The following is a 14,241-nucleotide window of genomic DNA, read 5'->3' on the forward strand; positions in this document are numbered from 1 at the left end:
TGAGAAATATTGGTAAGATATATTCTATATAATTATAAGGATGCAAATAATATATTTTAATAATAATTTAAATTCTTTTTTAATTTTATGTTTAGTTATATTTGGTGAAGAGTTATTTTGTTTTGTTTATTTAAAAAATATTTGAAAATTTTATGATTGATGGTTTAAAATATCTAACTAGTAAATTTGGAATATAAAATATATAGATAGATATATAAAGTAGTGTTTGGAAATTTTCTAATTTTAATAAATATAAAATATTGTAACATTAGCATAATAAGTGCTAATAAGTTGACAATCTTATGATTGATAGTTTAGTTTAGAAATAATTAATATTTTATATATATCTATTTAAATAAAGAATTTTGTTATATAAAAAAAATGTAGGGACTAAATCAAGCAATTTAATGAAGCTTTCATTTTTAATGGATGTAATTGCAAAATTCAAGTTTTAATTTATTAGAGTAGGTGTATATATGGGTTGAGTTTAATTTCTATATAATGTGTTGGATTTATCGTCATTCAGAAATTTTATGTCTTTTTTCTTAATTATTTCAACAATTTTATTTCTCTATATAATTATAAAGATGAAAAATGTTTCATATATCTCTATCTAATTATAAGGGCGAAAAATATATTATGTTGATATTTTTCTTTAATTTTGTGTTTATTTTTGGGAAATGTCTTGATACATGTGCATCATGATAAATGTCATACTCTAATATAAAGCTAGACACATTTACATAGATTTTTACCTCCCTTTATTTGCATAGGATTTTATGCTTATTAACACCTCACTTCTATGCATACATTCTCCCATACACTTGATCTATCCATGTGATTATCCATAATAATATATGCATTGATTCCTAAACTCTAAGTTTATCATGATCTACTCTATCTATTTTATCTTAGGTCAAGTCCATGATCATGGTTCTATCCTCATAATTATCTCACTTCACCTAAATTCAAATTTTCTTATTAACCCCCTTTGACTTTCTCACCTAAAGTGTATTGTGTTTGTCAGTGTGTTTGCTTATGTAATTTATTATGTATTGGTATAAAAGATTCATTTTCATTCATTTTAGACAACATGTACACATTAAGTTATCTCTCGTTCTAGGATGATTTGGAAGGCCAATGAATACTAATGCATTTAGGTTTGGTGTTTAAAAATGAGTGGCAAGTCCGATTTCTAGGCAAATTATCTATTGTGTCATTAAAATAACATCCTTACCTAGCTTGACATAACAAAAAATGGCGAGATTCTGTCAATTTTGAGAATTCTTAAAAAAAAAAAAATGATTAAAAATGGAAAGTAGCACAATATAACAATGTATACGAAAAAGAAATTTGGAAACAAATTCAATAGATATATAAATATATGGTGAAAGAATACCTTTTAAACTTATTTTAAATTGCTAAATTTTATTTTGATATAGGAGAATAGACTCATTAATAAAAAAATCATATAAATCTACATGTAAGAAACCTTTTCCAAAAAAAATTCCAAACTTTTATTTCCTATACATTGTTTTGATTAATAAAAGCGAGATAGGTTTGTACCATTACATATCCACAAAGCAACACCAAAAGCACATGAGGGATGCACAACCAACAAAATAAACCCCCACAAAAGAACAACAAAAACTCAGCAGGGCAAACAAAGATCCAACAACTAAACTAAAAGACCAACAAACAGAGAAAAGCCAGGAACTCCAAAACACTAAACAACCACCCAACATGTAGACACAAAGTGATAGTCTAATACGTGGGGGTACCCTTTTCTTGCCAATCTTGGCACAAACTATATCAGAAAAGAGACTTTTTTACTTGAACCAATCCTAGAAATAGAGGAGACCAATGTGAAGTCAAGGGTGACCTTAACCATCGAAGCAATGGGGCTAGATCCCATGGTCAAGGACTGTATGCGTCTTCTTTTTTTTGCCCTTCTCCTTTCCATCTCATCATGGATAGCCTTTAGGGAGGCATTATGCTTGCTAGCCACATTCTTGCAAGCAAAATTGACCTCCTCAATTTTCTTTTTAAGGCCCTCTTGGGTTTTCTTGATCTCTTCTAGCTCGAGCTTGCTATCCGCCATCTTGATCTTGGAGTCCATATTATCAATATTTCCACCCACCATTTCCCACTACCCCATCATGCCAAAAAGATCATTGGAATTTTTCTAAACCTTGTCCTCATCCAAGTCATCCACCCAAGTGTTGGCCTTGCCCTCAACCTCGGTCGTTGTCTCCAATTGATTGATCTTCTTAATGGCCACATTCATCTGTGTGAAGAGTCATTTAATCAACTCTTCCTATCTTTGAATATCATCCTACAAGTACTTCACAATTTTAGCCAGCATCGAGGTGGTGCTCTAAGGGTAAGGATTACCAAAGAAGGGAGGGTTTAGGAGGGGAGGGCTAGGGTTACCATCTGTTTTAGCAAGGGACCAATTTGACCTCGAACTATCCAATGATTTTGAATCCTCTGAGGAAAGAGACTCAGATCCACAATCATCTGCATTCTCATTAACCACATTCTGTTGCATTTCAAATTAGACACCCACATCCTGATCCTTTTTGGTGGCAGGAATGGCCTTAAATTTGGCCATTCTGGTAGAGTTTTTCCTAGTGAGCATTTTAGAACCCGAGTGAGGCATAATTCGTTTCCTAGAATTAGAGGGGATAACAATAATGTCAACAAACATATTAGGATCATAGGGTAGCTCAACCACAACAAAGGGGACCCCACCAGAGGGGGATAAAGCCATGTGGAGTTATAAATTCTCCAGATGAGACCTTGGTGGAAAGGGGTTTTAACCTTTTCAATGGCTTTGAAAACAAACTAAGACAAAGAAGACATAATTCAAAAGGGGAAATTCATTCTTACCCCATGTTAGAGATGATTTAACATGGGAGAAATCAATTTATAGAATCTTATTTTCTTATCGTCTGAGGTGAAGTACCTCATTTTAGCAGAGCCGCATCTTTCCAAATTTCAGGGAGCTCCTCCCTGTTGTATCCACTTTGAAGCCTAGAAACTCCTTCTCCCAGTTGAAAAAATGGCCCAAAGTCATCCTTGTAATTCCCTTTAAGTTTTTTGGGAAAAGACACACTATCAAGGGCCATCCTTGTCATCCTTGCAATAGTCTCCACCGAAACCATGAAAGTAACACTGCGAATCTTCACATTCCCATTGTCCCAAGCAAGAACGAAATCAACAAAGAGTTTAGGATCATGGTCAGTCATTCCTTCCACATAATTATCTAGGTTTCCTTTAATCACCTTATCCCATAGCCCCCATTATTATTAAATTCAAAGCATTCATCGGGTTCAATATGAATCAAATAGCCACCCATAATCGCAAAATAGGAAACTAGGTTGAGAAAGTGACAGGCTTGGGGAATATAGTGGTAGGTGGTACCAACAATAATATTTCAGTCTTGTCACCTTAACTAGCAAGGAAAGGAAAGGGAGAGAAAGGCAAGTAAAAAAAAGGCAACATTGCGATCATTCATCATTAAGTGACGAGTCCTTCAAAATCATGGCACGAGCCTCCATCGGGATTTTGTGCAAGTGGATCCAAATTTTGAAATCATTAGCATACATGCCCATCCCTGCCAACTTGTTTGCCATATAGTTGCCTTCTAGTCATATGTAGCAGAACCTGATGTCTCCAAGTGAAGGAAGGAGAACATGACCCTTGGCAATGAGAGGGTTAGTTTCCAATTCATTTTTGTCGCCCCTTTGAGCATCATGATGATTATTTCTAGAGTCAACTTCAACAATGATGAGCTTAAGCTCCTTGTTCCTGGCCACAATTAACCCGTGATAAATAGTTGCCACTTCAGCCATGCTTGAAGTTTGAATTATGAAATTTGCCACATAGGAAAGGATGAGGTTACCACGCGAGTCTCTAATTACTCCACCCCCTCCCACCCGACTTGGGTTGCCCCTAGATGACCTATCAAAATTTAGCTTCAACCAATCGGTGTCGAGGGCAGTCTCATATACATTGTTATATTGTTCTACTTTTCATTTTTAACCATTTATCTCTTGAGAAAAATCTCCAAACTAATGTCTCACTATTTTTGTTATGTCAAGGCAAGTAAGGATGGTAGTTCAGTGACTTACAATAGATAATTGGATTATTATTTTTTATTTTTCAATTATTTTTTTATGAACCTGGTCCATAAACTTGAAATAAAAGGTTTTTCTTCTTTTTTTTTAATAAGTTTTTTGTTTTTAAGTTTTGTTAAAAAAAAATTATATATGGCATCAATATACAAACAATTATTGTCAATTTGAAAAACAAATTTAAAAAATGTTAATTTTAGGTCTACTTATGCTTTTCGTACACGAGGGTTTTTCAAAACAACAATTCTTGCTAATAAAAATTGTGATTAAAATATCCTCATCAATATTTAGTATCTTACAATTTTTTTTCCCAAAAATAAATTTACAAAAATGCTTTTATTTAGGTTGAAATATGGTTGTCATACACGAGCATGGTATGGTCCTAAAAAAGTGACTTTTGAAACAATGGTTTTTAAACATGCCGATTAAAAGGTTACACCCGATTGTGATATTACTATTTACTATTACTTATTTAAGTTAAAATGCTTTAGCACATGAATATGTTTTGAATATATTTATCTTGATTAGAAATTCAATGATTGAATATGCAATCAATGTGATATTTTGAATATTTACAAATGAAATATATATGATGTGTATCTATGTACATGTACATGTATATGTATATGTATATGTATATGTAGATGTTTTAATAATAGTTGACTACTATTGTGATGTGCTAAGTTGGATCCAGGAAATGAACAAGCCTCTGGAACAGAGGAAGAGTATCACTCAAGAAAAGAACTTGGTTCGATATGTTTCAGATGTGATTGTTGTGGATGAGATAGTGTTGTTAAGTGGTTTTCATTGATATCAAAATATTGGTTGGCATTGATGTCTCTATTGTTCCTGATCTGAAAATCGTGTTCCCGAAACCTTTGGTGCTCTAGAATATGTGTTGGTGGTTCGAATATTTCAGGTTGTTGGATATGGTGTTGATCATTGGTATTAGTGGGCATCTTGGTTCTATTCTTATTCTTGTTGCTCTGGGAAATGGTGTTTGGGTTCGGATTAAGTCCAAAATTTGAGGATGTGCAACGACTTGTGGTGTAGTGTGCGTATCATGATTTTTTAGTCCAAATTTTGTAATGAGTGTAGTGTGTTGATTGATGTGGTGTGATCTACTACTCATTCCTTTCCACCACTAGAATGTTTAGTAATATTCACCTATTTTAGATCTTTGTCTTGGCCGACTTGAAAGACCATGCTTCCCAAAAGATAGTACATATATTAGGATGATTTGATTGTGTTTGACATAGAAACAATGTGACATTGTTTTGAACATATGTGAGACGGGAAAGGAAAGATCTGACTATTGGTGATATGTAAGAGTGTGTTGGTATTGAGGGACCAGAAGCAGTCCGGTTTTGCATATTGTGTTTCAATGGAAGATTCTTTCTTTCTTTCTCTCTTTCTTCAACAATGAGCCTTTTTATGGGTAGTATCCCACCTATAGTAAGCATTCTAGTAGTGAGCCACTGTTTGTAAAAATCACCTTAATCGGTGTCACCTTAACTGGTGTTTTTATTTGAGAACTAACATTCTCTGTGGTTTTTCCCTTCTTGGGTTTTCCATATCATATTTGGTGTTCATTATGTGATATGTTGTATGTTTCTATTTTTCATGTTATATCTGTGTTGAACAACTCTTTTAGTTTGGATCCAGAGGTCAAAAGAATAAAAGTAATTGTTTTAGGTAATCAACTGATTTACCCCCCCTCTTAGTTGCTTGGATTTTCAACAATTAGTATCAGATCTTTGGTTCCTTGGAGAAGAGCTTAACCACTTGAGGTAGATCTTGATCTGATGGCACATAAATTGACTATTCCTATCTTTGAGGGATACGACTATAGTTTATGGAAAGTGAAGATGAGGGGCTATTTGATATCCTTGGGATTCAATACATGGGAAGCAGTGGAAACTAAGTATGTTCAACTGGAAAATGGTCTCACCACTGTTGATGAGATTAAAGCTTATAAAGAGAATGAAAAGGCAAGGTATGCTATCTTTAGTGCTCTATCTAAAACTGGATTGACAAAGGTTATTTCATTAAATATTACTTATGAGTTCTAGGAAAAGTTAAGAGATATCTATGAGGGAACTGACAGAGTGAAATTATCAAAGAAGCTAATAGCTAAGCACAAATATTAAAATTTAAAAATGGAAGATGGAGAGGACATAACTAGCGATTTTCAAAAGGTTGATAGTGCGGTAAATGAGATTAGAGAGCTTGGCGAAACTTTGTCAGATGAAGATATAGTTGATATAATCTTGATGTCCCTACTGAAAAGTTATAGTGACAAGATATCAGCTATTGAAGAAACCTATGATCCAAAAAATTTCACTAGAGAGAAACAATGTGGAACTCTATCAACATTTTAGATAAGGAAGTTTGGAAAAGACAAGCCTAAGACTGAGTCTGGGCAAAAGCATGGAGTTGTGTCACACTTTGGTCCAACTGAGGATTGTCTAATCGGACTACCCCCGGGCCGCGTGGCGTCACATGGCACCAGAAGTCCGGTCGGACTGAGTTCGATCAGACTCCCTTAGTTCAAATGATTCCATTAAAAAAATGATTTTTTATTTATTGTTAAAACTAAGGTTAGTCCAGCCAGACTAGCCTATGTGTCATGTGATGTGGCACAAAAAGGTGAAAAACTCTATATTTCTAAAACTTTTCACTTCTGCTCAATTTTTCTTTAAGCAGAATACTTTTTTATAAAAATCGAAAAATGCCCTTTTGTAGAGATCGACGTCACGAATCTAGACATATAATTTTTTTGGTATTTTGATTAATTTTAATATTTTTTATTAATTAAACCTTGCGAGTAGCTCTTTAAAGTTAAAAAGACGCTGATTAGAAATTTAAAAAAAAATATTCAATGATATTAGAAAAAAATTAAAAAATATTTTTCACTAGATGAGAGAATCTTCTTGAAAAGGTTTTTTTTTCTTTTTGTTAATGATAAATTTAGTAGTCAAACACCGAATGAAAACTGTCAAATTTAGCTATGTTGGACTTCAAGATATTATAACAAGAAAAGTGTACTTCAAAATTATTATTATTTTTAAAACACTATATATATATATATATGTTCTCTATTTGAAAAAAAATCAGAAAAAATAAAGTCCGCTTTCATTTTTTTTGGTGACACCGACTAGAACACCTGATTTTCAACATTTTTCAGCAATGAAAAATCTGTCTTTGAATTTATAAAAATAATATAAATTTTTTTTCAAAAAAATTTAAAAATAAGAGACCTCAATTTCATTAATATTTCTACATTTGATCATATCACATCATTTCAAAATTCAATTTAGAAATGTCACTTTTATGCAGTCGAAGTTAAACAATTTTAGTTGTGTTGGTTGGTTCCTTAATAAAAGTGTGATATGGGTTTGTGCTTTTACCCATCTACATTTAAAGCATCTAAGGATGATCCAGAATATGTAAATTCAGATGAGATGGAAGCAAACTTTGTGAGGAAATTGAAGAAAGGCACTAACAAGTATAAAAGTATGTTACCTCTTAAATGTTTTAGATGTGGAAAGATTGGTCATATTGCTACTAGGTTTCCGAAAAAGAATTCAAAACAAAAATCTAGAGAAAATAAAGGAAAATTCAATAAGAGGGCCTATTATGTCAAAGATGATGCCGACATTTCAGATGATGAATTAGATTATGGATATGGTGATTGATTATTTTTGGTAGAAAGAGATGTTCCTAAAACTAATATCCTTAGGACTATTGCTATTGCCTTACATGCTAGAAGAGATAGAAATGAATGGTTGATTGATAGTGGATGTTCAAATCATATTACTGGTGACAGAAGTAAGTTTTTGAAATTTGATATAAGTAAGATGGTGGTACTGTTAGGTTCAAAGATGGTCAAACATCACAAATTGTGGGAATTGGTTCTATTTCTTTTGATAGAAAGTATAATATTGACATTGTTTACTATGCGAAGGGTTTGCATCATAATCTTCTAAGTGTTGGATAGATGTGCGAAAATGGTTACAATGTCTTTCAGGATGATGGTTGTGAGATCTAGAAAGGATCCAAAATTGTTATTCTAGCAAGAAAAAGGACTAGCAGAAACATGTATCTGCTAGAAGGAGCTACGAAGCATTGCTTGTTATCTCAGATCAATGATAGCTGGCTCTAGCACTGAAGAATGTGTCATATCAATTTTGACAACCTAGTGAAGATTAGTTCATCAAGTGTAGCAAGAGATTTATTCAAGTTGACCAAATCAAATAACATTATGTGCAAAGAATGTCAAATTGGAAAATAAACAAGAGAATATTACAAAGGAAGGGAGCATTCGTCCAACAGATTGTTGGATTTAGTGCATACAAACCTATGTGGTTTGACTAGAACAAAGAGCATACAAGGTGAGAGGTATTTCATGTTATTGATTGATGATTACTTTAGAATGTCATGGGTTGCATTTTTAAGAGAAAAGTTGGAAGCTTTAGAGAAATTTAAAATATTCAAGGCTAAAGTTGAAAATGAAGTTGACAAAAAAAATTAAGTGTTATTAGTGTCACCACTGAAAATGAAACAACTCTTCAAATTGAAGGATGATGAATTCATTCGGTTGATGGAGATGTTACTTGGACAAGTTTTTATGGAGGTGAAACATAGGTATCGATCAAATATGGACGTGGTTACCATGGTTGTTGCATGGGGTCTGGAAATGGGGGATTCTACAAATAATGTATTGTGGGTGATGCGATCGATTATTAATGATGAGTGGTTGGTGGTATTGGATTCGGTGCTTGACTGGGCAATTCCAGGGGCGGGGTTTGATGTTAGTGAGGGCTTTGAAGATCCGATGATGGAAAAGTTGCATCAGATTATCCCATTCATGTGATGGCCGACAGGGTTCAACAGGGATGAACGTTGTACAACGGCCCTCATTGCTTGGGACTCTCTGAAGAACCTCCTTTGACAAAGGGAAGCAGTGGGTGGCTGGGTCTTGGTGGCTATGAATGGTGCAGATGGCAACAATCGTGAGAGGCGAAGGAGGAGGCCGCGAAGGAAGAAGGAAAGGGTGCAGTAAGTGGTGAGAGAATGCGGTTGGACTCAATGGCCCAGACTCTGCATGATTCCCTTTGTGTGTCTATGTATATTTTCGTTTTTATTAATACATTTAATGGTTGTTGGGTCTATTTTGCTCTGTATGTAAAGGAAGTTTGGTACGAAAGTCAATTGGGTTTGTGGGTGGTTAGGATTTGTCTCATACGGTGTATGTAGGTAAGGTGTATAGTGCAGGATAGGAGGATATGATAGTTAGAGTACTATGAAACTCTGGTTTTTTCCTCACAGAGTTACCAGGATGGGTTTCGGGAGGTGTAATGTTCAAATGGTAATGGTCGAGTATCGTAGATGAAATTTTGTCATTGGGTAATCGATAAAGTAAATGAGATGAAGATGTAAAATTTTTCCAATGTAATCTTTTTGATACAATATTAATAAAATACAGATGTTACCGACCAAAAAAAAATCACTCATCTTGAGTCAAAACTTCCATTCAAGAACATTAAACTAAAAAACATTTAAAAACTATAATTTTCAATTCATTTAAAATTTAAATAATCTTCAATCCTATTTCTCAAATTTCTCTTTTTTTCTTTTGTCCATTATATATTTCTCAAATTTCTCTTTTTTTCTTTTGTCCATTATATAACACCATAGAATACAAGTTGAAGTATTTTACAATTCAAATCAGTGCATAATAACTTTTTGGGTGGGCAAGTGTGAACTGAACAACATGAGACCAATTTAAATTCTCCAGTTTCAAAAAAGCCATAAAATTGAATTAAATAGATAGATAAACTATGAGTAAAAACTAATTCCTCATAATATGTAGATGCTGAATCTAACTAACTTTCATTAAATATATTAATTTTTAATACCCAAAATACCATTTGTACATTACTTATTAGAAAAAGACAGACTAATCAAAATAAATAAATAAACGCATACATCAAGAATAAATTTATAAATTATACTTTTTAAAATCGTTCTTAATGAACTAGAAGATATGAAAATCAAAATTAGAAAGAATGACAATAAAAGAATCCAATGATATACCCTCGAAGATAAAGACAGAATATATACTGAATAGTTCCTCACTTAATCATTTATCTGAATTACCTTGAAAGTCATGGCCATCATCTTAACCAGTTTTAAGTTTCCCATTTACAATATACAAGAAATTATTGTTTCTACAAAGCCCAAGCCAAAGTTATCAGCTTTCTACATAACCAACTTAAAATTCTCTGTAGCCTGACAATAAGGTACAGCTATATGTTAGCTATACAAAATATACAAATATAGTCATGGCAGACCTATAAAAATGTACTTAAACCATCCAAATCAACTAGCAACCTATCATATATACACTTTCATCTCAATATACCAAAATATTTCTTCCCCATCTCAACCAGTTGCATGTATACGCTCTGCAGATTGGTTTACAGCAGAACCCCCAACTTGAAAAACTCCCGATTTCTGATAAAACCAACAAAATACATATCAAATCCTTAATTTGAAGATCTCCTGATGTCTGATAAAACCAACAAAACACATATCACAAATAGAAGCTCACACTTTGACAGACACAAACAAAAAAACGATACCCACAACCCTAAAAAATGCATATCAAGCATATTCACCTCTTTTGCCACCCTTTTCTTCGTCTTTTCCAACTTTTCCCTTTCCATTTTCTGCATGTTGAGAACCCAAAACCCTAACAATTATAGCAATCCTGAAACCTGAAATAAATTATTGTCTAAGCCATAAAAAATCTAAAAAAGAATGTAAACAATCAATCACAAGACTAGCCTGTATGTAGACAGTCTCCAAAGCTCTTTCCTCCTCACCAAGCACCTTATCTTTACTTCGAGTGTAGAAGGCTCTGAAAGCCTGCCTCTGAACACCCATGACTCTTTTTCCATACATTTTTCCCAGAGAAGCCATTGCAAAACAAAATCAGATTCAAGTTCTCTCAAAATATTATCTAGGCATTTGGGATCTAAATAAACCGGTGGTTTTACTATTCAAGATAAGCATTCATATGTCGGTGACAGAGATGATGTTAGTGGCGGGCCAGTGCATGCGTACACTGGTAAACTTTTCCCGTGGGCTATCTTGAAATTTTATACACTTTCTAAGAGTTTATGTTTCAACGCAATCCATATTTCTAATTAAAGAATTAGGGCATCCAAATCTTTGTCCTTGTTTAATCCATGTCCTTTTCATTGACGTGACAAGTGTGTGAAGATAAGGATCATTCTTTCTTGATCAGTAAACGTTACCGTCCTCAATAGGGTGAAACGATGCGCTGTCTATTGGAAAACAATTGCCCTACAATTTGTTCATGATTGTTCAGGAAACAAAATATCCTATATTGGATAAGATTTCTACAGAGGATTGAGAAATATGCATATTGCCAATACCACCGGCCCTGTTCTATCCTTGGCTCGAGTATTTTATAAGGTCTCTTCCAAACCCGTGTGCAAAATTCTCTGCCTTTTTAACGTATGTTTTTCTTCGACGTCCAAAAGAAGAGACAACAATTGAGTAAAGGTCGAATACGCAGTGTACGTCACTTGTACAAGCGAATGTAATGGGGAATGTGATGTAACATATTTTGGAGTGCACCAGAGCAAACAAGAAATATATTTTGAAAATGCTAAATCACTCTTTTCGCTAATGTTCTGGACTTGCTTTTGGTGAGACTCATGTTTGAAAATGCTAAATCACTCTTTTCGCTAATGTTCTGGACTTGCTTTTGGTGAGACTCATGTTTTTATCTTTCAATGGTGGATCTTATATCATCTATAAGATCGTGAACATAGATTTAGGTTGAAATCTCTTCGTTTTAATTGTTCTATTTTGATCTAATTTCTTTTGGTATCAGGTACTTGTCTTATTTTGACCTAATTTCTTATGGTGTCTAGGTCATGCAGTGGATATGACTCAATCTCTAGTAGGTTCATTCAAAACCATTCAATTTGATCAATAGACAAATGGTCTATTAAGAGCATTTGAAATGCAACAACTAGTTTACATGTATATTTATTGCATATTCTATTTATACTTCAATTTCTTAAATTGAATTATTTATTATTTTAGATTAGATTTGTGATTGCGGATTTTAATTTTAATTTTTTAAAATTTAAATAATCTAAGAATCAGCTGAGTACAGCTACACTTTGATTTGCAAAAGATGATAAAAGGAATTTAATATGCATGCCATCATAGGTTGGTTGCATGCATGATGTATTTAAATTTTCACTTAGAGTTGTGAAGCTAGCCCAACCAAGGGTTTGACTATGGAGAATCCAATCCTTTCATTTCAAGAAACTCACAAAGATATTTGTAAACACCACTAGCCTTTGTAGAACTCAAATGTATTAGGAAAGTGAGGTGAGCTTATTGCAATAGTCTATAAAGTGCTAGATAACTCCCATGAATTATAGGATCACTTCCACATGTAGAAGATTGTTCTCCCAATTGTGGAGATCAATCTTGTAAATTCAAATCTAACCTAGAGCAATAAATAGAATTTTTTCTAAATAATCAAAGATCTAAGTTATCTTAGTCCATTCGAAAAATATAAAGCATTGCGGATCATTTTCAACATTTTTTACAACACCATTTCATCATTGGAATTGAATTAAGTATTGTTTTCAATTTAATTTATGCATTTATTTACATTTGTAGTATCAATTAGCCCCACCACTAGTTGATATGACTAATTATTTATGCATACACCCATTACCATTTCTAGAAAGGTTTTTATTAATCCATTTGCTTTCTTAGGATATTCCATATACTTGAAAATTTGTATTACTTTCCATAACGAGTAAATTTCATTATCCCACAATTTTTATTTTCTCATAGACAATTACTTCTCAAACAAGTTCATATAAATATCCTTTTGTCAAAAATGTAATAGATGTTGCTTGTTGCATGTTGTCCTTTGTTTTGTACATTTCAATGAAGCATTCATAACAAGATCGATTCAATAATGGTTACTTATTCTAGACATCGAGTGGAAATTATTTTATTATCTAAACAATAGTTACCTTTACAAGCTGACTGCATTTTTACTTTGATGCATGTTCTTGTAATAGTTCATATGCACATCAAAGTGGGGGAGAAAATAATTATGAAAAATTGCATACATGTACCCTTTCCGCTTATGTTTTGGGCTAAATTTAGTGTCCTAAATGGAACAATAAGCTTATAAGGGCGATCCCAATAATGGGTTACTCTTTTTTTGGTATTTTAATAGGTGTAGAGGAGACTCCATTGCAAGTATGACTTAAGACTAGAGGGGTTCTATCTAAGAGGGTTTTATATAACTCTCTTCAATTAATTCCTTCAAATGGGATCTCTCAAGTCTTAAATAATTATATTTTATAAAAAAATATGTGATTTTAGGCAAAAATTAGGATGTCACAAGTTCATAACCCATTATTGTGGGATTACCCACAAGTAACATGTTTTGTGTTAAAAGTTAGCTAATACCATAATCCATATAATCATTAATCCATAAATTTACTCTTCCTTAGACTAGATAATATATATAATTATGGAGCTAATTCAGGTTATTTTTAAGTAGCATATTTGATCCTTGACCTTTTGGAATACAAATATAAGACTTCTTGCAAATCATTTCACTAGTCATTACGAGCTAAACTAGCACATGTGTTGATATATGAAATTGGTAGTGTTTAAAAGAATTGGCTGATTTATTTTAAAACCATTTAGTAAAAAATCAAAAGCATACAAAATTTGATTTGTAAAAGGAAGTAAAATGAATCTAGAAAATAGTCAAAGCATGTATTGAAGGACATTGACATAGTGTTGTGTCATGATTACTCATTATATTTGAATATTCACACAAATCTATAAAATTCACTCATCTAGTGGTTTGACAAAGGAAAACCTCATCTAAGTGTGATTCATCAAATTCCTAAAGGTCGTTTGTAGCTCAAACATCAATAAAGAAAGGAAAGCAATCTCAAGTAGTTTGTGAAGAACTATATCAATATTACGAGTTACAAAAGATCAATCACAACAC

At 32.9% G+C, this 14,241-nt stretch overlaps 1 protein-coding gene across 2 annotated transcripts; it reads right to left on the reverse strand.

The window, feature by feature from the left end:
* Window positions 1–10,260: 10,260 nt before the first annotated feature.
* LOC131051094 (uncharacterized protein At2g27730, mitochondrial) lies at window positions 10,261–11,289 on the reverse strand. 2 transcript variants are annotated; one of them, XM_057985468.2, is made up of 4 exons: window positions 10,992–11,289; window positions 10,823–10,873; window positions 10,567–10,658; window positions 10,261–10,433 (listed from the first exon to the last, which is right to left on the reverse strand). In XM_057985468.2, the coding sequence occupies exons 1-3, from the start codon at window positions 11,124–11,126 to the stop codon at window positions 10,587–10,589; spliced, it is 258 nt and encodes an 85-aa protein (XP_057841451.2). In that variant the 5' UTR covers window positions 11,127–11,289; the 3' UTR covers window positions 10,261–10,433; window positions 10,567–10,586. The 2 variants fall into 2 exon arrangements, with proteins under 2 accessions (XP_057841451.2, XP_057841450.2); XM_057985467.2 differs by having other exon boundaries at window positions 10,261–10,658; window positions 10,992–11,280.
* Window positions 11,290–14,241: the final 2,952 nt, after the last annotated feature.

Source organism: Cryptomeria japonica, chromosome 6 (assembly GCF_030272615.1).
Source record: "Cryptomeria japonica chromosome 6, Sugi_1.0, whole genome shotgun sequence".
NCBI classification, from domain to species: Eukaryota; Viridiplantae; Streptophyta; class Pinopsida; order Cupressales; family Cupressaceae; genus Cryptomeria; species Cryptomeria japonica.

What these genes read in the sequence shown, in the direction of transcription:
- LOC131051094 (XM_057985468.2), bottom strand. Translation starts at nt 11,126, where the DNA reads ATGGCTTCTCTGGGAAAAATGTATGGAAAAAGAGTCATGGGTGTTCAG. An exon ending in TGGAGACTGTCTACATACAG is followed by an intron (nt 10,874 to 10,991) that starts GCTAGTCTTGTG and finishes CTCAACATGCAG; the next exon opens with AAAATGGAAAGGGAAAAGTT. An exon ending in AGAAAAGGGTGGCAAAAGAG is followed by an intron (nt 10,659 to 10,822) that starts GTGAATATGCTT and finishes TGGTTTTATCAG; the next exon opens with AAATCGGGAGTTTTTCAAGT.